The following is a 23,307-nucleotide window of genomic DNA, read 5'->3' as shown; positions in this document are numbered from 1 at the left end:
GCTGTATGATTTTAAAGTTCACTGGAAAAACAAGTCGACGTAACAGTAATGACGTGAAAAACTGAGGCTGTTGTCTCTGTATTATTCCGTAAAAGTGATGCAAGAGTGTGTTTGGCGCCAGGTCTAAAAGTGATGCTTTAACAAGAGACGTGTCAGCTGATCTCAGAGAGAACACAGAACAGGAAGCATGTGAACAAACTCAGTTTATTATTCAAGTAAAAAGTGGCAGCAGACGCTCAGCTGAGGGTTTATTTACACACATGTACAGACACAAACCTGCCATCCTCACAGCACGCCGGCCCGCCCGCAGACTGACCCTGGGTCAGCATGACAAACGGACGCGGCGGCGAGGAGACGAACTCAAACTGTCCTTATTTACAACACAAATGAAAGCAGCTGTCCGACGTCCGGGTCAAACAGGAGGAAACGCAGAACTGCAGCAGGAAGCAGACGAACCTGCGCGCACACACAGACGGATTTAAGGTATGTATGGAGGTCTCGCGCGTCACCTCAGAGACATGAGACTGGGGTCATCAGACCAAACAGAGACCAGTCGGTGACCTCCAGCAGCCGCTGGAAACGTGTTGTACTCGTTTATATTTTTACCTGGTGATCAGTGTTTTCTTGGGGGCGGGGCTTACAGATTAATGCAGATTACTTAAAGGCGACCATCCTGAGCTCACAGAGTCTCTGATCTGTTGTGAACTCATTGTTATAGCTTTTGCTTCATGCGTCAGCCTTTACGTCTGCCTGCCCGTCTTTAGAAAGACTCGCATGGTTAAAGTTATCGTTAACAGTTTGCTCGGGTTGTATGCCTTTTTTCTTCCCTTTTTGATTTTTATTCTCATACTTTGCTTTCCCGCTTATTTTCTGCAATAACCCAAAAAGCCATCAGGGTTTGCCCATTTCCAGTTTTCCCCCCAAACACAATCCCTCTGTGAGGACCTGCAGACTTACAGGAACGTCATTCAGGCGAGCTGATCACACGATGGTTGCCGGGCTGATGACTGCAGCTGCTTTCTGAGGACAGACGGAGAACACCATCAACCAAACATTTATAAACTCAAAGAAATTCCCAGAGAATCACCGAGCCGCTCGGAGAGATGACAAACATATTTAAAAATGCTCTAACTCCGCCTCCTTCATGGCGCTGCCTGCACTCACAGCTGAAATGTACGGGCTGTTGAGGTGCTGTTTGCTGGGGGAAGAGGGGGAGGGCTCCTCGGGCAGCGCTTCCTGGAGGTGGGAGGACACGCAGCCGCTGTCGGAGCCAGTAGAGCCGGAGAGGCAGCGAGACGACGAACCTGAACTCTCAGTGGCTGAAGACAGAAAAAAGAAACTGCAGTTAGGCGTTAAAGTGAAGAGGCTGGAGGATTGGGATGAAGATTACTCAAACCTAATCTGAGACTCATGAGTTTAGGTGTGTGCTGACGTACTCATGGAGGGCTGGCTGCTGGTCTCGTGCTCCTGCTCGTCTTCCTCGATGCACGAAGCGCTGAAGGAGCTCTGAGCGGTGGGAGGAGGGGGGATGCTCTGACTGCAGGAGGGAGAGGAGGATGTTATAAAACCAGCACAAGAACCTTTGACCTTTGACAGCAGGACAGGTAAGTCTCACCTGTACATGTGCAGATTGAGCGGTCCCAGCAGGCTGGCTGAAGACGGGCCTAATGCTGCAGGGTCAGAGGTCACCGCTCCCCTTTTAAAAGGATTCGAATGGTCGAAGACTGAGACGGCGATGGACGCCCGCGTTCTGGCACCTGAAGGACCCAATCACTGTTTTACTTTTTGATCATCAGTAACTAACGAGCTGATTGGTGAATTCTAGTGAAAGTAAAGTCTGAGCGGCACCTCTGCTCTTCATCATGTAGTGAACGGCTCGGTCGCTGATGGCCGCGTCGCTCGGCTGGATGTCCAGGAACGGTTTGTTGCCCACGCCCATCGACACCATCTCCTTCAAACGCATCTCTGCTGGCAGAAAGACAAACGGGTGAGTTGATCTCCGACACCGACGCTCTCCGCTCTCCTGAACGCTCCGCCATCCGCACCTTTGTTCCTCGTGGCCTGGGTCCACAGGATTCGGGCGATGTCGTTTGTCCAGGCGTGTTTTGCGTCCGTCGTTGTCGCCTGAAGGATGAAGGTCTGATTCTTGGATGTCCTCCTCCTGAACCAGATCTCAAACTTCAGCCCGCTGTCCCCCGTCGACTCTGTCAGACCAACGTCCGCCGTCTGCAGCACAGGCACACGTTTTCTGCTCAGAAAATTCCTCGCCTCACGGTTGGCGTGGGCTCGCCTGCTCTTGGAGAGCTTACCTTGAAGGAGTGTTTGTAGATGAAGACGTCCAGCCCTCCCTCCATCTTCTTAGGTTTACTGAAGAGGACGAGCTCCTCGAACAGGAAGATGCGACGCTGACATTTCCTCCTCCCGCTCCAGACAGTGAACTCGTCCTGCCGGATCAGCTGACCCTGCTCCTTCAGGTTCACCTGCAGGCAGAAGAAGAAGAAAGATGTTGAAGAAGAAGAGCTGATTGGGTTTAATTCCTAAGAATAGCCGCTTTAATTAAGTTCATAAGGTCCATCGAAACTTAATTTAAGACGTTGTAGACTTGGGCACGAACAATGACGCTAAAACAGGATTATAAGAAAGTAAAAGACCATAAAAGCGGCTCTGCTGAGGCTCATGTGACACAGCCCTTAGTTTGGTAATCTAACACAAAGGAATGGCTGGTCAGGCTTTTTGGAGGCTACCTCCAGCCTCACGGGGAGCTGCAGTCTGCTGGAGGAAGCCTCTGAACTGGCTTCTGGAGTATTTCACAGCATATATGGAAAATAGTTTCTGATACTGTTACGCTGTTTAACTTAAAAGAGCGTTTAACGACACGGTCCAATTTAAACGTCTCACCTTGAGCTCCGTCTTTATCATGAAACCCACAACAAACACAAACCTCCCATCTTACTGTGGTAATCATGTCCATCAAGGCGGTCGTGTGATTGGTTTTTAGTTGGACTACTAAAAAAGTTTTTCAGGATTTTGGATCCAGAAATTTTTAGGAGACAATCATCAAGGATTTTGGAACAAGTGATCAGTTCCAGAAGTTCTGCTCCTTGAATTTGATTCATGTGTGATGTGGAGGGGACTTTCACCTCAGATCAATATTTCTGGTGAGTCTAGAACACGAGTTTCACCTGAGCTCAGATCAGGCTACACTTACGTCACAGTCTCGAATGGCGTCCATGGCCAACAGGTCGTTTCCATGGCGAAGCTGGAACTTGACCATATTGGTGGCAGACTGCAGTGCAGTAAGCTCCGCCTCTTGTGCCACGCCCACCTCCTTCATGAGGTCAGTGAGGAGCAGCGCGTATTTGCTCATCCTCTGAACGGGCTTCAGCAGGTAGGAGGACAGGTCCATCTTATCGCCCAGCTCCAGCTGCTTCCTCTGCAGGAACGAGGGGGGCAGGGGTTAGTGTGAGTACAAATATGAGGTCACATAAAGGTCAAAGGTCAGAGGTGGTGGTTGTAGTTCTCACTCTGAAGAAGGAGTGTCCGTGATTCGCCAGAAGAGTGTCAGACTTGGGTTTGTTCTTGCTGTAAAGAGCGTACAGACCGAACTGCTCCTGCTGTTCAACACAAACAACAAACACATTCACACAGAGTACATACGAAGAGAGTGAGTGTGTGTGTGTGTGTGTGTGTGTGTGTGTGTGTGTGTGTCCCCTACGTGTCTGAGGAAGCAGTGCGGCACTCTGAACGGATGCTTGGAGCAGGCCTCCAGCTCCTTCAGGAAAAACTGGCTGTGGAAGTCGAGGAGTTTCTCCAGGTTGCCGAAGACGACGGTGCGTTTCCCCCTGAGATCCTGCGGGAGGTCTGCTCGGTCCATCTCGGGGAAGTAGTGATGTATGATGTAACGCAGTGAGCGGACGTACTCGCGCTCCGTGTTCACCATCTCCTCCACAATGTGACGCAGCTTGCTGCACACACACACACACACACACACACACACAGATGTCAGCAGAGAAGTGTCGGTCTACAAATTCAGTCTGAGAACCAGGATTACCCACCTGCTCCTGGGTCGGGGTTCTCCGGTGGGTGTGCTGGGTGTCCCGGGGCTATGTGGCCCCTGTCCTCCCCAGCTGTGAGAAGGCGTCCTGGGGCAGAGCGTGCGGTCTGCTGCCTCAGTGCTGCTGACCTCCAGACCACGAATGAACACACCCGTGTTTCCTCTGCGCACTGGCTCGCTGAGGGCGCGAGCAGACGGGCTGTAGCGCGACGTCTCCGGGGTGGCGGGGCAGTCGAAACTCTGAGTCTTCCTGAGCTGCTGTCGTCTGCAGGAGAAGGAAGAGGAGGAAGAGGAGAGGGAGAAGGAAGACGACGATGGAGTGAAGCAGGGAGAAGAATCCAGGCGGTGGAGCCTGGGACTGCAGGAAGTGATATCCACACGGTCTGAGGACTCGTCTGAGGAGGAGCTGCGAAAAAGTCGCCGGAGGAGCGGCGTGTGCTGCGGGGTGGGAGGGGAGGCGGAGCCAGCAGGGGTGGAGGTAAGGGAAAGAACTGAGGAGGCATTACAAGGGGGTGAGGAGGCCTTCGTTTTCTCCTCTGACAGGCGGGAGGAGAGCCAGAGTCCTGACAGAGACTTCCTGGAGGAGATGGAGCTCCTGCTGGTGGCAGAGTCAGAGCGGCGCCTGTGGGCGGAGTCACGCGTCTTCAGTGCTGCCTCCATCTTCCTGTCAAACATCTTCTTGGTCTCTTGACACTTGGACCAAGCGAAGCTCCACTGACGAAGGCCTCGCTCGCCCCGCAGTTCACCCGCAGCCACCTTCATTTCCTGAAAACAGGCGTCTGGGATTGGTGGGTGCAGACGCTGGTAGTCCTCCAGGCAGCCAATCACAGCTTGGCATTTGTCTGGCAGTGTGCAGTCCTCCATACTGATCCCAGCTAGGTGACGCATACCCTGCAGCGCCCAGCCATAAGCCTGCAGAGAGAGAGGGGAGAGTCACACGGAGAGCCGATGGAAAGGCGCCATTCCACTTCCTGTTAATCCCGCTGTATAGAAAATGACTGCAGTTTAGCTGAAGTACAGCAGGGGGCGCTCAGGAGAAAGTCAGACAGCATCAAAAATCTGTCAGAAATTAAATAAGACGACTGACTAAAAACAAAAACCCAAACAATCAGCAGTCACGCTGTAGTGCGTGCTCATTGGTTGGTTAAGGACAATAGAAAACACTCTCAGTGGCACCCTGTTCAAAATGATAACTAAACATCAGAACCAGAGCTAAAGCCCAGCAGGAACTTTGTGTCCAGCTGGTTGTGATGGATGAAGAAAACGCTCTCGGAGGCCGCTGCTCGCCCGACGCTTCAAATCAACATTTACAGACGCTGTGACACCCCAGCGCTCAGAGGTGTTTTACTATAACATGAAAAACAATCTGAAACTCAAATATCATCGTTTAAAAAATTCAAAGAGCAGAAGATCTATTTTGTCCAGATGACATGACCTTTGACCCTAGACAGCAGCCCACTGAAGAAATGTTTTTTTCTTCGTTTTAATAAATTCAAAAGCAAAAAGACTGAAAAAAGAAAAAGGCAGGAGGAGATGGGGTTACTTTAGCTGGTTATGATGGGAACATTTTAAGTTTCCCCAATCAAGTTGAACGCCCACCTTTTCCCCGCCCACTTTCCTTTTTGTTTTTTTGCTGGGGTCACACACAAAGATGCCATGGTGCAGGTCCTCTTCTCACGTGGAGGAGGTCCTAAAGGGCCCGCACTAAAACAGCTGATGTAACATGTAAACTTTTAAACCATCTCTCTGAGAAAGACGTTTTCCTCGTTTGTTTTCAAAGTGATGATGTTTCCTGGTCCAAGCCGTTCCAGCTTTTCCTTCAAAGCGAGCAGAACTCGGACCCGACACTGAAACGTTCAGGGCGTCTCCGTTTTTTCTGTCTGTTCAGACAAACAACAAGAACAGACCGACAATGACGTCACTCTGCAAGTGTGTAGTCAGAGAGCTTTGAAGTGTGAGCTCGTGTTTGTGTGCGCACCACAAAGGAGTCGACCGCCAATCTCCTTTTTGTTGAAGGCTGGAGGGGGAGGAGTGTGTGTGTGTGTGTGTGTGTGTGTGTGTGTGTGTGTGTGTGTGTGTGTGTGTGTGTGTGTGTGTGGTAAATTAAAGACCAGAGGCCTCCTGCTTCTCCACTGAAAAATGACTGAATGAGTCTTTACCTTCCTGACATGCAGCTAACATTACTTCACCACTAAAACAGCAGGAGACACACACGCACACAAGGTCATGTGCATGTCAGTTCGGAGCAGGTTATTCCAAACTTTTCAAGGCCTGGAGAGGGAAAGTTCAGCAGCACTGACAGCTGGTTGGGTTTGGGCAGGGTGTGGCCAGCAGAGGGCGCTGGAAGCACAGCAGGGTGAGGGTTCACTGTGAGGGTACAGACACCCTCTTCAGTGCCTGCTGAAAGAAAACAACCCACCAGCATCGCAGAACACTGAGGAGCAGCTCTGACACTTCAGTCTCGGCTGATTTGGTGACAGCGGCGATGGTTTGAGTCTAAACGTGCAAAGCACAGAGGTTTGTGGCACAACAATCAGCAGAATCATCTGCTGCACACCTGCCTGAGAAGGTGGAGGTGTGCTCCAACATCTATCTCTACCTACACCAACTCTTCAATCAGTCTTCCCAGAAAGGCTCAAAGAGGAGAAAGTGGTCCAAAAACAGACGGATGTGTCAGTTAATATTTCATTAGATAAGGTCTAATAATAATCCATTCAGACGTCTTCATGAGGTCGACGTAAACAACCAAGGCGGTGACACAGATATGATCCGACAGGACGTGCTAACAATGAAACCATATGGACATCGATGTGGCAGGAGGCTACCGGGTCAGCGCTCTCCAGACCGATTAGCTGCTGATGTGTCCTGATCGCTGCAGCCGCTCACTTCCCACATGCACAAAGGTGTGTGTGTGTGTGTGTGTGTGTGTGTGTGTGTGTGTGTGTGTGTGTGTGTGTGTGTGTGTGAGTGTGTGTGTGTGTGAGAGAGAGAGGATCGTCACAGCAGTCCTTTATTGTAACTGTACTCTTTATCTTCGATTCTACAACACAACAACTGTGGGTACATTTTAGTTGTCAGCCAGGTTTAATCATTTTATTAAGATCTGATTGGACCACTTTAAATGAAGATGACTTGGGGTGTTTTCAGAGGACCATTTTATAATGAATAGTTTACCTGCAGAGACTGTGGCAGACAGTGGTTGGACTGTGGAAATGACCAATGTAGATCTCAATATTCTGACTGTATAAAAAGCTTTTCATGAACCCAGATGCTGTGTGTCTTTGGACTATTTCAGCAGCAACAGGCTGGGATGTCTTCCACATGTAGCACACAGCAGGAGCTACTCTGTGGTTTAGGTAGAGAAACACCTGGTCGAGCGTGCAGGAGGCAGCACACATGATGGCCGGCCGTTAGCAGCGATTGTCTGGGACGGTTAGCATTAGCTGCCAGGTTAAAGACTGGAGAATTAACGGTTGGAAACTTGAACACGCGCAGCTTCTTTGGACCAAGTTGAGGGCTGCTGTGCATGTACCATTATTACCAAAGGCTGACCCTCCCTCTACTGGAGGTCTCTTCCTGTTAAAAGAGTGTTCTTCCTCCCCATCATCACCAAGTAATGCTCACAGAGCCCAGTGATCACATGAGCCTCTCTAATATTTAGGATCTTTACACTTCAATATAAAGGTCCTTCAGATAAGTGTTGTAAACTGTTCATATAATAATATGAGGAACAGATTGTTCCTTGGTTTTCTTCTACTTTCATTATTTTAGCATCATTCACATCGATTTATAAAGTAAGGCTGAAGAAATGTACTGCTTTCCAGTAAGGAAGCTTTGGATCCAGCGTTACTGGACCATTTCCACTTCACAAACCTGACAACATTTGCTTTTAATCTATTTTCAGGCCTCCGACAATCAATGATCAGAACAGATGCCGATTACGTTTCCGTCGATCAATAAATTGATTATTCGGCCGATTGTTTCAGCTCGACTCTGGATGTTTCCAAACAAGAGAGGGAGTGAAAACGTGGGGCAGAGAAGAGGAGGACTCTAATTAAAATAACATGTGGTTGTTATGGTGCTGCAGAGGGGGGAGGCAGGAGGGGGAGGAGGGATAAACAGGAGCACACGGGCTGTGGTTTTGGGGACAGTGGCCCTGCAGGACTCCAGGCCTGGAGCCAGTCAACCAAAGAGGAGGAGGGGAAACAGAGGGAGGGCGGAGGAGGCCAAAACCCTCCAAACCATATAAAAGGAGGGGGTAGGGCTCCTTTCCTCCTCCTTCAGAGGAGTAGTGGTGAACCTACTTCAAACGGTTCTGCGGTTCCTGGAGGAGAGCGTTTTGTCTTCAAACTCTTGTTGATGTGAAAGAAGTCTTTTGTTTCACTTTGTTTCTTCACTCTTTGCTCCGTTTCTACATTCTGTGCTTTTATTCTGAAGTCTTCATATAAAAGGAAGAAATGTCAAACAAGGCAGAATCCTCCAATACCAGTGTTTTTATGCCCCGACGTCAGAAACAGCTGTGCCCAGAGCTGTCGTCTTTTCAGGTGTCCATTTGTCCCATTCTTGAGATACTTAAACATGGCAAAAAAAAATTACTTGAACTTGAAGATGGAGGGTAAGATTTTCATGGTCAAAGGTCACTGTGAGCTCACAATATTCAAGAATTCAGACACTACCTGACAAACTGTCACACATCGTTTTCGGTGCAAAACGGAAAACTTAAAAACATAAAACTGACAGAAGCTGTATCCTGTCCAGATCAGGGGAAACTGATCTCCTTCCTTTCAATATAAAATCACTTATTATAAAAACACATCTACATGCTAGCATGTCATAGCTGACAGAAGGGAACTGCTGCCAGAACGCAGTCGGAGGAACTGATCCGAGGAGGTGTCGACGGTTTGGATCACAGCAGGTACCGACGAGGTTCAGAATGAACCCAATACTGTGTGCGAGTGGTGCGTATTAAATAAATGAGCTGACACATGACCAGATCCGGTGTATCGCCGTCCGAGAAGAAACTAGGCAACGTGGTGAAACTATTCTGAAAACGAGCCCACGTGGAGCTGCTAGCGCCTGGCCAAACCTCGCTGCTGTGCTAAAAGCTGTTATTCTTAAAGAAGTAACGGGTGAACTGGAAATGGATCAAAATTATAGAATTCATTATTTTCCCCCCAATATCTAATCACGATTAAGTGATTTTACCAAAAATATTTAAAAATAAGTAAATACGAGAAAAAACAAAAGTTTTCTCCGAATGCTGCTCATCCCCTCTGAAGAGAAAACTTGGTATGAATCAAACTGATTTTGGAGACTGAGCTCTGATAGCTGTGGTGGAGCAGCTGGTTTACTGACTGGAAGGTTAAAGTTTCTTTACTGGCTCCTTGAAATGAAATGACAGTGTGTGCAGGTACAGCAGAATGAACCTGTAGCCTGAGATTGCTCCCTTTATCGTCCACCTATGAGCACAGAGCGCTCTGCCAGCTGTTGGAGTTTTTTCCTGCCACTCAGCTGTGAACAATGTGGACACGACAAAGCGGAAAAAGGAATGATGCTGCCGCTGTGACTGCTGTGAAATGGAGCAGACAGCCAGTTTTGTATTTGCTAATACCCATTTCCTTTCCTTTCCTGCAGACTCTAGCTGGAGTCTCCGTCCCCAAAACACATGACAAGCAAAATCACCTCCGACACACCATCATCGAAACAGACAGCAATCCTGTGTCGCTTTATATGCAAAAAACACGAGTCAGGGTGGGAATGTCACTGAGCCGCAGCAACATGACAACATGCGTGATCTGGAAACGACACGATAACATCTGCAGCAGGTAAACTGGTAACACACACACACAGAAAGAGAGGGAGAGCGAGCAACAAGCAGCGAGAGCAGCTTCAAAGATCTCTCTGCAGTCAAAGTGACGCCAAGTTAACATCAAACGGCTGAAAAACTGCCCACACACACACACACACACACACACACACACACACACACACGTGCTGATAAAACTTCTCCAAAGCAAACCTCAGCTGTGTGTGTTTTTAAAAAAACAACAACAAAAAACAGTAAGTGTGTATCGTACCTCTGTGTGTTCAGCTGAAGCTCTGAAGCCTGAGTGAGGCGCGCAGAGAGCAGCATCCTGACCACACACACACACAGTGACCCCCCCACACTTCATCAATGGGCTGAATGGCAGATGGGCGGTCCCAGGAGGAGAGGAGGGGGGGCATCACCACGGCGACAAAGACTTTGTGGTGAAAGGAATGAAAGGGGGATGGAAAGAAAACTTGGCACCGGAGTGATACCTGGACTACACACACACACGCACGCACGCACACGCACACGCTTCATTCCTGTCTGTGTGTGTCAGGTCAGTACTGCCTGCTTAGTGTATCAGAGAGGAAACTTCAGCACACTCTGTGGTTGGTGTTGTGCAGAATTTGGTGGCGTGACTAAAGCATCCGAACAAACTTCACAGGTGAAAGTTTAAACATCGGTCTGAAACACGTGCCTGCCGACCGGCCGAGCCCACCACTGAGTGAGAGGCGGCTCGGATCCCCACAGGCCGATGTTTTCACCCACAGAGCAGACATGTCAGGACAGGACAGGAAGTGAGGCTTGAAAAGACTTCCACACAATGAAAAATAATCTTCTTGTCATCGCAATTTCAATTTTTGTTTTCCCAATAGAATCTATTCTATGCATTCAACAGAGAGGCTGTTTCTCTCCTTTGGTTTAGTTCAACTTTGCAGCAAACCGAGCGAGTAAAGATGTGTCGGTCCGTCATGTTCATTCGCACGAGCTTATGAGCGATAGCAAAAACCATAATTACTTTGTTGGTAATTGTACGCTTGATTTCTGTACCAACTTATCATGAAGTGTCTTTTTACAGGGAATTTCGGATCATCCTTTCGAAAAACAAATGAAACAAATGAAATGAAAGACAAAGGTCTACGGACGCGCGAGGTCGTCAGAAGGGACTTTGGATGAGCGATTTACCGGTCGATCTACGGCCCTGTCCTCATCCTACGCTGTGTACGTCCTAATATGACACGAGTCTGAATCTTTTCTGAAAGAAAACCGAAAGTGCGCCGGAGTTCACGCAGTGTCGCTCTCGGCTATGATGTGAACAACGATCGAAGAAACTTTTGTGGTCGGTGCTTTTGTTTTTATAGGATGTCTGAGGGACAACTTCAACTGTTTCATGACTGAATTTCAAGAATCTGCACATTATAAAAATATCAGCATGCCATAAAAACACACAAACAAACCTACAAGACAGAGTCATGTGGACAAAGACCATCACCCCCCTCACACCCCCTTTACAAAGAGTCCAGTACACAAAGCAATATTGACACTCTCTCCCCCCTCTTCATCCTCCTGGCCTCAATACAAGCTGTCAGTTTCACTGCAGGGAGACGATATGAGGAGGAGGAGGAGAGACACGACAAACCAGCTGCTCCGATCCACATTCAGCTGTTTTACATGCAGCTAGAATTAGATTTCTGAAGATGGATTGGAAGCTGCACAGACAGAGCTGACAGGCTTCTCAGATGGTTTAAACCGAGAGACAGTAAAACATGAAAAATCAGAGCACAGCTGGAGCTATAATCAGAAAGAGCAGCAAGTACTGTTCACAACACTGAAATTCACTTTAGCTAATCTCAGAAAGCACCAGATTAAATATAGATTTACACATTTAGATGACTGTGAGGCTCAAACTGCCATTAAAAACCGATCCGATGAGCCACAGCCTCAGTGACTGTACCTGATCTAAGAAGCCGTAGAGTCGGACGGCCCGCTCGATGTTCTGCCCGGTACTGCTGACCCGCTGAGTGAAATCCTGCAGCTGAGCCCAGAAGGAGTGAACTTTGTCCTCGTAAATGTGGAGGTCAGCGGACGGCACGTCGTCCCGGCGCTCCAGCCGAGACAGCAGCTCCTTCCCTCGTTTACACTGGTCCTGCACACAGAAGAAACAGACCTCATCCTCTGTGGGGACCAGTCCTCAGTATGGGCTAAAAGAAATGTTTGAACGAGTGTGTGTGTGTGTGTGTGTGTGTCGTACGTATGCCGTTGTGCAGAAGTCCTTGTAGTCCTGCTGTTTTTCATTCAGAAGCACCAGAGAGTCTGCCGGCTCTTCCAGACTCTTCAGACGAACTTCACCAACCTCCTGTAGCCACGTCTTCACCTGACACACACACACACACACACACACACACACACACACACACACACACACACACACAGTAAGGTAAACTTCACATTAACATGTGATCCAGAGGAGCAAACCTCCCACCCTGCCAGGTGAGATGCGAGGCATGTCCTCGGCTCAGTAAAATCTAAAAGCTCCTTCTTAAAAAACCAAACAGAACTCCAGTCAACACTTTTTTTTATGGTTACGAAGTCAAAGAATGACAGAAAAACAAAAAATAAGGCTAAGAAAGGAAAAAGAGAACCAATCAATGCTGCAGCTCTGTCAGCTCGTCTATGCCTGAGGGCCAAATGTCTGACAGTTCATCCACACCCGCAAGCAGCAAATCGCTCACATATGGATCTACTTTAACCTGAATTACCCATTTATGAGATCCATATATCATCTAATGTTTATTCATTTTCCTAATCATTCATTTGCGAGTGTGCTCAGGGAGGGAAGTGTTTCATCCTGTCAAAGCTTCAGAAGACAAACTCGTTCCAGTTTAACTCCAAACACATAATTGGTGTTTTTCTGTTGATGGTTATTGATATTAATCTGATGTTATCAGGTAATAATTCGATTGCTTACAGCTTAGAGCGCATATTTCCAAACATGCCTCGTTTCACAAAACAGTAGTATTAAGTTAAAACCTCCCTACATCTGACAACCACAGCTCCACTCTAGTTTTTTCCTCCTACTGACAAGATACAAGACACCAGAGTTCAGGTTAAAAAAAAGAAAAACATCTGAAAATTATATTTTTTTAATGTATTTATTGTGCATTACTTCTTTTGGCCTACTTGCAGTACCTTCACAGCACACCAGGGGGCTGCTGTCCACACTTTGATCACTGGCTAAGAGCGTAACCAAGGAAACAAAGGAGGTGGGAGTGTCTCAGTGTCACGGTTCATCATGAAGTCAACTCCTCACATTAAGACGACACTGATGTAAATGTCAGTATGAACGATGCATACTGAGCGTGCTCAGACTGACCTCGCTGAAACCTTGCTCCAGGTTCCTGAAGTCTGCGATGAAGTTCAGCTCCTGCGTTTTGGAGTTGGACAGCATCACCAGGCGGTGGAGCAGCTCGTCCACCTGCTCGTACAGAGCCGACACCGACTCCACCGCCGCCCGCTGGTCCACCGCCACGCCGACGCTGCTCTCCTCCCTGCGCAGCCACGCCAGCGAGGCGCCGCCCTCCTGCTGGAGCTGCACCAATCGGCTGTCTGCGAGGATGCTGCACATCACTGCCCTGTAGCGGGACAGCAGCAGCTCGGCATCCTGGCAAAGACAGAGAGGTTTGAGCTGGTGTCTGAACCTTTATGTGAGAACTGAGAGCAAAACCACAAACTGTTCAAGTGAATAAAAACACGCAGAGCGGATTTTAATACTTGTGCAGGGATCAACAGCCTCCTGTTGAAACTGTTCATGTTTTCAATGAGCCCAACTTTTAGACCTCATTTCCAGTTTTATATTAAACCCAATTTGTATAACATAAGAACAGGAAATGATAAACTTTACAAAAGTTTTGAAAAAGTTCTGGAATAGCACCGTGAATTTGGTCACAGTGCCATTTGCCCAGAAAGGATTAGGAGCACGAGAGTCTTTCAGTCATCCAATCAGATATCTTAAAAAGACGACTGTATCTCAAACTCCAAGCGGGGAGGATGGTTCAGAGTTCAACTGACTGAGTTGTAGTCCTTAGCTCTCCTAAAGACTACAACCTCCCCCCGATTGTTCTTATATAACTAACAAATTTGTTGTTAATTGGACAGATTTAGGTTCCTAAAGTAAAAATACTGGCTACCCCTCAGCAGACACACCTATGGTATCAATTTGAAGCTCCTCTGCTGCCTCACTCTCGCATGTACAAACTAAGGTGTCCACGCGCGCCCGGCTGGCGGGGTAATCGCAGTACCCCGTCGGCCTTTTACAGGTGAGGAGTAGACACAGATCTAGCACTCTCTTTCCATGCCGTGTGTGTTTTTACCTCAGCAGTGCTCGGTAAAGGTGTGGATTGCAGCGCGTTGATGCTCTTCTGCAGCAGGCTGATGACGTCCTCACACTGACGGCTGAGCTGCTCCAGTCTCTGAGGGACAAACACACATTTTCATTGTGTGAATCGTTTCCAAAGCCGCACACTTAAACTCACTTATGAAAGAAGAAAAGAAGCTTTAAATAGTCAACTGGAAGGTGAATAAAACCTTCCACTCTACAATACAAACCTCATGTCATTAGCACCCCAGGAATGTGGGACAACCTGTCCAATTATTTTTTAATGAAGCATGCAACGTTTCAGCTGCAGAAAAGCAAAGAGGAGCTGTGAAAGTCCAGAGTCAGGCATGCCTCACCTGCACCAGCGAGCAGGGATTAACCTGTGCTGACTGATTTGGGTTTGTCGTGACACTGAGACGTCTGTCCAACACGCATCAGTACAAACATGGAATATGAGTCTGACGTGGCTTATGCTCATGTAGGTGAAACAGTTTTCTGATGACTACAAATCATCGAAACACTTAAAGGTTTGACATTGTTCTAACTAACAGACTTCACCGCGTTCGTGTGTTTCACTGTTACACGTCTGCCTTGTCGTTTCTTTTTGACTGTTCATTTTAATCTGTGTGCGAGTTTTACACTGACCAATCTGAAGCTGACCCAGCTGCTCTGACTGAAGATGAAGGATCCTCCAAACTCCACGGGAAGCTGTCGGAGCTCCACGTGTTTCTGGACAGACTTTGGAGAGCTCAGCACCTCCACCTGCACAACAGAAACAGCAACGCACACTTTAAAACATACATTCACACAAAGGTGTTTGTGAGCAGCTGCGGTGTAAAGTGTTACCTGTGTAGCTGCAGGTTTGTCCACACGCAGAGATGAGTCCTTGTTAGCAAGGATCAAAACACCGTGGATGGAGACTGGTGTGTCCTCCTGCACACACACACACACACACACACCAGTTGTTCATGTATTTAGAACAAGAACCAATTGACCACATTTTCAGAGAAAACCACTAAAAACAGAATTAAACTAATAAAATACATCAGGAAACAAGACCGTTCTTAAAACGGGGCTAAAAACTTGCGTCTGGTTGATTTTCAGGTTGTTAGTCTGCTGGGGGTCGAGCTTTTCAGATGTTCTGCTTTCAGGATTTAAAGTTTGATTAATGCTAATAAATTCAGATAGAAATAGCCTGTGAGTCACTGAACCCATATATTAAAGAAAAGCACTGGTAGACAAAGAGTGCTGTTGTTGATGCGTTATACTCACGACCTCTGACCTCTCTGGGTTCAGTCTGTCAGTGAAACCAGCTGACTGGAACTATACAAAGCTGTGTGTGGACTTGTTTCTAATCCATAAACGATAAATTTCAAAAGCAGCAGCAGAGCAGTCCTCCAACCACCGCAGTTTGTAACTAACGCCCCCTGTTGGTCACTGAGATCATTAAGGAGCACAGTTGGCCTCTGTAACCACACTTCTCTCTTCCCAAGTTTTCCAGTGAGGTGGAGATAAAGTTTACGGGAAAAAAACTTCTTTTTTTTTTTTCTTTTTTTTTTTTTAAACTAACTGACTGTCCCCTCGTTCCTGAAGGTCACTGACGATGTTCAGACCTGGATGCCAGAGGGGAGGACAGAGTAAGGATCCATAATCCATTTCCTGTTTTAACAGCTGTTTTGACCAGAAACTAAAACACTGTGGCTGCACAGAAACCTACAGCTTCAACTTTGATACTTTAAACAGAAACAAGAAATCATGATTGAAAATGTAAAAAAACATTCTCAGATTCATGGTCGATCAGAGATAAGAAGGACGACATATTCTGCTCTGTACAAATGTTTCTGCACTATTCACGTTCTGCATGTATTCCTCATCAGGAGCAGCTGCATCACTGTTTTAATAGGAGCTGAGATGCTGTCTCTCATCAGTGCATGTTTCTCTAAATGACTCCTGGAGAATAAAACGACTCTGAGGGGCTGAAACATGAGAGAGACTCCAGAATTAGTAAAGCCACCTTTTCTCGCACGCGCTCAGTCTGCAGCTCCACAGCACAGAGCTCCTGTCTCCAGGTAGCTCAATCATAACCAACTCACCTGCAGCGACCTGAGGGCGGAGTACAGGGCGGGAGAGGGAGCAGCTCCACGGGCATCCACCAACACCGTCAGCCCCGACGCTAGCACCTCCTTCCTGTTCCATGAAAGCAGTGACATCAGAGGGTGGACAGCACAGAGACCTGAGTAACAACAGTAACAGAGGAGTGTACCTGAGGGTGGAGGTGTAGTAAAGGAGGAGGCGGGGCAGCTCGGTGCTGTCACAGTCCAGGTGGGACCACACGGGGCTCGTGGTGGAGACGGTAAGCAGCGCTCGCCCACCTTTGTCTCTAGTTCCTGCAGGAAGACGCAGCAACTTCATTTACACACAGAAACAATGACTCCAACTCTGAAGTTCAGTCTCTGCTCCACCTGCCCAACTTTATAAACCTCAGGCTGGAGCTTCTGACTGCCCTGATCTTAGTCTAGTCGGGTCTGAGGCCTGAAACTGGTTGGTACAGGACGTTTGTGTTTTCTCACCAGGCAGACAAACAGCTCCAGACCTCAGCAGCATACTGTACAGTCTGGACTGGGAGGACTGGGTGACAGGCTGGACTACCCTTGGAACAGCTGCTGGTTGTTCTGTCGGATTCGAACCAGCAGCCAGAGCAACCTCTGACTGGGCAGGACGCAGCTCACTGCAGAGGCCTGTGAAGAGATGCCGAAATGAACCTGTGTTACTCACAGTGTACTGACACAGCAGGCCTGTGAGGCCCAGTTTTCATGTATGACACACATAATGGACATGTTCTCACAACTAGAAATACTGTGCTGCTGGGGTTCTCTCACGCATGCAATAAAAAGAAAGAAAGACCATTTATAGTCCAATCTGGCCATCAAGGACATTTTCATTCAGAGATTCAGCTCCGCCGGGTCATGCCTGCTAAATTTCAGGGCTGCAGTTAATGTAGTTAATGAAGAACTTTAACCGTTAACCTCAAAATGGCAAAACAGCTAAGAACCAGACAAAAGTGTCCTCACTGTCAAGGTCTCCACGTCTGAGGACACAAATACAACAGTGCACGGACGCACGCACGCACACACACACACAGCCTGAAGACTTTAAACCACGAGTGTCAAACTCATTCACCGTCCACAAAGAGCTGAATTTAATCTCAAGCACAACCAAAATCATTCCCTTCTTCAGTTTTCAGTTTTTTGTTCATTTAAGTCAAGATGTTGTAAATAAGCTGAAACTGAAGTGACGTACACCCCTCACCTCACTCCTTTAACATTTAACAGAAGGTATCATCTCTTTTTTGAAAATCATTTTTCTCATTTAGTGAACTCGAAGAAAAGCAGATGATAAACAGTCTGTAACATCTTAAGATAAACAACAAACTCCAGCAGCAGATCTCAGTTTTTCCACACTACTGGAAAGGCATGGAGGCTTCACCTGTAGAGTTCATCTTTCATAGACTATCGCTGGCGTCACTGCAACAGGAACAGCAGGGGATTTTATTGACCAATAAAGTAATTCATAATTGTACACTTTTTTTAAAGCCATCTATTAGGTCCCACTGGATGATATAATTTTGATTTTAATTAAAGAGAGAATGTTTTCAGTTAATTCTCAGAGTCCAAGGCTTCATCAGGGTTTCACAAAGTGCAAGTCAGTCGCAGGTGGGAAACAACCCCTGTGCTGTGGGGTATAACCCACAGGGGGTGCTATAATGAAAAGCAGAAACCTCGTGTACAAATATTAAAAGTGTGGAAAAACTTAAGTACAATAATATAAATATAAATAAATCATGCAGCTACTAAACAAAACAAAACAAAAAAAAGTGTTCATGACGTTCATGTCTGAACTAACCAAATTGACCAAACTCAAATTACAAAACAAAATAAATCTATAGAACAAAAAAGTTACGTGCTGATACACACAGACAACGTAGACTCCCTGACACGCGCTCTCACCAAACCTAACATGAAGACAGAGGATCTCAGCAGTTCCTGTGGTTATGCTTCCTCTGCATGAGATCTATCCAGGCTTCCGTGATTTTGTTCAGTAAACAAATATATCACCTGTGCATCCTCACTCGGTATGTTACTGTCAAGTGTTGGAGCCTATAAGGCAGCGCTCAGGGCAGCAGAAACTGACCTCTTACTGTTTTAGGTATTCTGGGTGATTTGTTTACATTACGATGCACAGAGTCGTTTTTAAGTTCAAAAGCTTGAGGTCATCAAGACTCTGCTGCATCTGAACACATCGTGATAAATCTGCATATTTTACTATTTGTTAAACAACCGGAGGGATGAGACGTTCAGCTTTCTCTGAACTGAAAGACACTGCAGAGAATTCCCCTTAATGGAGCCTGGAGCGAGAGCACAAGGCACACAACTTCCTGTCTGCTCTTGGGTAACAGAGGCAGAGCAGGCCGAAAAAAGGTGAATGGTCCTTTAAATGATCAACGCAGTCGTGTGAAATGTGAGATTTTACAGAAAAAACTGAAAACCTGACACAGACTCGTTCACGAGCTGCTCCTGCAGCCACACAGGTGAGTTAAAACAGGAGGTGAAGTCGAAGGTAGTTTTAGTGAAAGAGATGCAAAGGAGGAACCACTCAGCCAATGAGGAGGAGGAGGAGGAGGATGTGATAAAGGAGGAGAAAGAGTGAGTCTGATGGTCTGTGGGAGGAAAAGCAGGAGAGGAAAATGTACTGAGGAGGAGAAACGGGTTCATGTACCTTCAGTGTGACACTCTGAAGCTCCAGCAGCCTCCTCACAGCTCCACCGCTCCTCTTCTTTTTGGACTTCCTGTCCACTGTTGGACTCCTCAGCTTTTGTAGGAAGCAAGTTTTGATGTGCTGCTGGTGTGGAGACGCAGTGCAGTGTTTTACACTCCTCCGCATTATTCTCACCAGTACTGGATTGATCAGATTCTTCTGTGGGTCCCTGAAGTGCACTGCTTTCAGAATAAAAGTCATCGCAATGTGCTTTGTTTTTAGAATAAGAGTCCCCAGGGTCAGGTGTACTTTCAGAAGATGTGCTTGCTAAGTGAGAGTCTTCTGTATTATTTTCAGAAGAGCTCTGAGGTTGTGTTTCTTTTTCAGAATTAAAAGTTCCTTGATGTGTTTGCAGTGTGTTGCTTTCACAATAAGAGTCCCTGTGTTGTGTTAGATGTGTGCTGTTTTCAGAAAACAAATCCTTGATCTGCTTGCATCCTGTTACTGTGCTGGGCCCTTCAGAGCATGTGTGCTGTGTCTGTTTTTCAGAATAAGAGTCCTTGTAATATGGTTCTGCTGCTGTTTTTTCAAAATAACAGCACTCAGTGTGACGCTGTTTATTTTTTTCTGAGTCAGCGTGTCGTTCTCTTGCTGTACTTTCAGAATAATAGTCCGTGAAGTGCGTTTCTGGTGCTGTGTTTTCAGAATACGAGCCCTCAGTGTCTGTCTCTTTTATGTTGCTTTCAGAATAAGAGTCTCTTTCCATCTCTTGCTTGTTATTTTCAGAATTAAAGTCACTGGAGTCTGTCTGTTTAGTGTCACTTTCAGAATAAGAGTCTTTGTAATGTGCTTCTCGTACTGTGTTTTCAGAATGAGAGTCCTGAATGTGTGGTTGTTTGTTATTTTCAGGATAACAGTCCTCGCAACGTGACTCTGTAGCTATGTTTTCAAAATAAGACTGCTCAGATTTACTTTGTGGTTTGTTGCTTTCAAAATAAGAGTCAACAGCGTGTGCACGCTGTGTGGCATTTTCAGGATATAAGGTTTCTGAGTCTACGTTTTTTATGTTTTCCAAATAGTCCACAGAGTGCGTTTCTGGTGCCGTGTTTTCAGAATAAGAGTCCAAGGAGTGCATTTCTGGTGCCGTGTTTTCAGAATAAGAGTGCTCAGTGTGTAGTGGTTGTTTGTTATTTTCAGGATAACAGTCCTTGCAATATGATTCTGTAGCTATTCTTTCAGAATAAGATTCCTCAGAATGTATTTGTGTTTTGCAATTTTCAAAGCAAGAGTTACTGGAGTGCGATTGCTGTGCATCACTTTCAGAATTTGAGGTTTTTACTGGTTTTATGTTTTCAGAATAAGAGTCCTCGTAGTGTGGCTCTGTAGTTTTGCTTTCAGAATAAGAGCCCTCCCAGTGTTTCTGTTTTGTGCTATTTTCAGAATAAGAGTCTTTATAATCCGTTTCTGTTACCGAGTCGATGGAGTGTGCTTGTTGTGTGTTATTTTTTAAATAAAAGTCCTCAGATTGCTTTTGTTTTGCGTTACTTTCAAAATAAGAGTCTTTATCTGTGTGAACCTCTCCACATCCCTTTTCTTCTTCTGTCTCTCCTCCTCTTGCATCTTCTGTCACCATTTCCTCATCCTCATTTCTTTCTTTACTTTGTTGCACAATCATAACCTGAATCTCCTCCTCGACCTCTACTTCCTCTGGGCCTTCTTCTACCTCATCTTCTCCATCTTCATTCAACTCGTCTTCTCCATCTCCTTCTGTATCTTCACTTTCAGCTTCCTCCTCATCACTTGGGAACTCTTCCTCCTTTGGCACCTCCTCTTCTTCCTCAGCAGCTGAAATTACAGCTTCCTCCTTGTTACTTTGCTCCTCCCCCCCCTCCTCCACGCTCATTTCTGTGCAGGTTTCAGGTTTAGTGTTCAGATTTGTGCCCGTGTCAGTACCTTTTGTTTCTTCCGATTCACAGATGGATGTTCCTGTGACTTCAGGAGGGGCAGAGGAGGAGAAGGGGGTCGGGACCACAGCTTCACGGTGGTCCTGGTGGATGCTCTCTTCCATGAGCCTGCAGGTTGCATCCTCACAGGGCTGCGGGAAGTAGCTGTGTGCGTGAGCAGTGAGTGTGGAAGCAGCAGAGTGTATGTTGGTGGTTTGAGGAGTGTGTGCGGTAGCAGCAGACAGTGTGTGTGTGGTGGTATGTGTACTTGTCCTGGCTCTGTGCTGAAGGCTGATGGACTGGGTTAAAGAGCCTTTCTGTGGGGAGAAGCGAGGAAGCGGGAGCTCCGTCAGCTCCACGTACTCCCCCTCCGAGTCCTCGCCCCCGCTGTTTGCTGGCGATTGTTCGGTTTTAGGCGAAGATGGGAGGTGCTTCACATCACTTGAAGAGGTTGCTTCTCTGTTGTTGTCAGATGATGTCTTGATTGCCACATCTTTGCCCTTAATGGAGGAGTCCTGGTCCTCCTTCGGAGCAGCACAGGGCCGACTGATGAATTGTGGGTAGACCAGATCCTCCCAGGGGACCCTAAAGACGTCTCCGTGGGCGGAGAGGAGGCAGCGCTCCAACCTGGATGCTCCGCGCTGCTCCCTCTCCCTGTTGACGGAGTCTAACCAGGCCATGCTAAAGAGAGACTGCAGAGCTACGCCAGACACCTCCTGCTGCTCCACATGATGGCTGCCGGCCGACTTGCTGCACAGGAGCAGGCGCGGTTTTAACGGGATGCCGCCCCTCCAGGAGGCCCTGTGTGCTCGAGGAGGGGGTGGGGCTGCAGAAGGAGAAACCAGCAGGTAGAAGTCTCCTGGACGGAGGAGGCGTGGGTCCAGATGACTGAGCTGCACGACTACCTTCTCGTGGATGCACAAAGGCCAGCCTTCATGACGAAACAGGAAACCACAGTACTGCAGCTGAGGAGAGAAGAGAGCATCACAGTCAAGACAGAGCGTCATTAAAATCCTGGTTCTGAAGAATATCATCTGTATGGGTGCAAACTAACACCTTCTCCAAATATTGGAACCAAACAGAACAACCACAGAGATTCAATTAAATCTGAGGAAAGTTCCCACCTGATCCCCTCAGAATCAGCTGATTTATCTCTTACAATAACTTTAATCTCTTTAAAGAAATCATGCAAAAGTTTACCTTCATTGTCAAATAACTTGCCCTAAAAGCACACGGGTATAAGTTGCCACTACATCTCTCCATGTGTAACAATGCAAAGCTAAAATCTTGCTAACTTTGAGCATCAGTATCACAGGATACATCATAGTTTTAATAGCAAAACCTGCACTAATTTAACATCTATGGCATAGAGCAGGGGTGTCCAACATGAGGAGCACAGACTCCAACCTGTCCCACTGGAGCATGTTGGAAAAGGTGAAGAAGAGGATAAATTTCGGAATTTCTTTCTTTAATGAAGCGAAATTCCTTTAACAGGTAGAAAAACACATAATTCTGAAATTGCGATGTGTAGTCAAACGTCTTTTCACTGCCACACACAAGAGATTCACTGATCCGACCCACTTAAGATGAAAGTGGGCTCCATGTGGCCCAGGTTGTAAAATCAACTGGACATCCCTGGCACGGAGGAACAGAAACGAGCACTGGAGCACGGAGGGCAGGTGGCTGATCAAAACACTCCAACAGCTCCATTTTAAAACTTGTGAATTTCACTGTGAAATGAAGAAACCACACTGTTGTATATAGCAGTCTCAACATGATGATCAAACAACTTTAGGCCCTGAAGATTTTCAAAGTTCGTGAAGGACACAGAGGATCCACGGATGATCTGTCTGCAGGTTGTTGCACCATCTCCTGTTCAGCTTGTGACAATTTTCTCTGGCGTAAGATGCCACGTCCCTTTTATTTGGTTTACTAAACTTTAGAGGGGAAACTAAAAGTTTTTCTGCATCTTCATCCGCTATTCGGATCATGCAGTGACTTCCTTTAAACCCACTCCTCTGTATTCTGAGGGCCTGTGACTTGGAACATTTTGCATAGCCTCATTAACAAAAGTGAAAAAATACAAAAAGTGAAAAAACACAAAAGCTTATTTTGAAGGGCAGGTACTGGTTGATCTGTCATTAATATTTTTTAACAAGAGAACAGTGCTTAAAAGTCCATGTTTGGCAGCTGTGGCACATCTGTATCCACTTAGGCTGCTGTAGCTGCTCAGTTAATGAGTGCCCTCAAACAGTCTGACATCTTTCTGTTCATTTACAGTCAAAAGTTGCATCACGAAGAAAAACACGCAAACTAGAGAGCAGCAGAGCCTACCCAAATCTGACGGGACGTGAACGCCCCAGCAGCGAGC

The 23,307-nt window shown here is 46.9% G+C and overlaps 1 protein-coding gene across 9 annotated transcripts in view; it reads right to left on the bottom strand.

The window, feature by feature from the left end:
• Window positions 1–185: 185 nt before the first annotated feature.
• Window positions 186–23,307, bottom strand: part of plekhg4 (pleckstrin homology domain containing, family G (with RhoGef domain) member 4) — a 64,761-nt gene continuing 41,639 nt past the window's right edge. For 4 of the 9 annotated variants that reach the window (XM_040011469.1, XM_040011468.1, XM_040011470.1 and 1 more), the window contains exons 3-23: window positions 19,015–21,901; window positions 16,809–16,976; window positions 16,502–16,625; window positions 16,332–16,425; window positions 15,085–15,171; window positions 14,884–15,000; window positions 14,234–14,332; window positions 13,237–13,524; window positions 12,115–12,237; window positions 11,818–12,009; window positions 4,056–4,966; window positions 3,716–3,965; window positions 3,525–3,614; window positions 3,209–3,433; window positions 2,310–2,480; window positions 2,046–2,226; window positions 1,849–1,965; window positions 1,616–1,757; window positions 1,437–1,537; window positions 1,165–1,319; window positions 187–1,016 (exon numbers count right to left, since the gene is read on the bottom strand). In XM_040011469.1, coding sequence (XP_039867403.1) covers window positions 969–1,016; window positions 1,165–1,319; window positions 1,437–1,537; window positions 1,616–1,757; window positions 1,849–1,965; window positions 2,046–2,226; window positions 2,310–2,480; window positions 3,209–3,433; window positions 3,525–3,614; window positions 3,716–3,965; window positions 4,056–4,966; window positions 11,818–12,009; window positions 12,115–12,237; window positions 13,237–13,524; window positions 14,234–14,332; window positions 14,884–15,000; window positions 15,085–15,171; window positions 16,332–16,425; window positions 16,502–16,625; window positions 16,809–16,976; window positions 19,015–21,901 — 6,570 coding nt within the window. In that variant the 3' untranslated portion in view covers window positions 187–968. Of the gene's footprint in view, window positions 1,021–1,164; window positions 1,320–1,436; window positions 1,538–1,615; window positions 1,758–1,848; window positions 1,966–2,045; window positions 2,227–2,309; window positions 2,481–3,208; window positions 3,434–3,524; window positions 3,615–3,715; window positions 3,966–4,055; window positions 4,967–11,817; window positions 12,010–12,114; window positions 12,238–13,236; window positions 13,525–14,233; window positions 14,333–14,883; window positions 15,001–15,084; window positions 15,172–16,331; window positions 16,426–16,501; window positions 16,626–16,808; window positions 16,977–19,014; window positions 21,902–23,307 lie in introns of all 9 variants that reach the window. The other 5 variants (XM_040011463.1, XM_040011465.1, XM_040011466.1 and 2 more) reach the window with 5 other exon arrangements.

The sequence above is a fragment of the Simochromis diagramma genome, unplaced genomic scaffold (genome assembly GCF_900408965.1).
Source record: "Simochromis diagramma unplaced genomic scaffold, fSimDia1.1 OVJJ01000603.1, whole genome shotgun sequence".
Lineage (NCBI taxonomy): Eukaryota > Metazoa > Chordata > Actinopteri > Cichliformes > Cichlidae > Simochromis > Simochromis diagramma.
The sequence above is the reverse complement of the archived record's forward strand: the minus strand, read 5'-3'. Positions and strand labels throughout refer to the sequence as shown.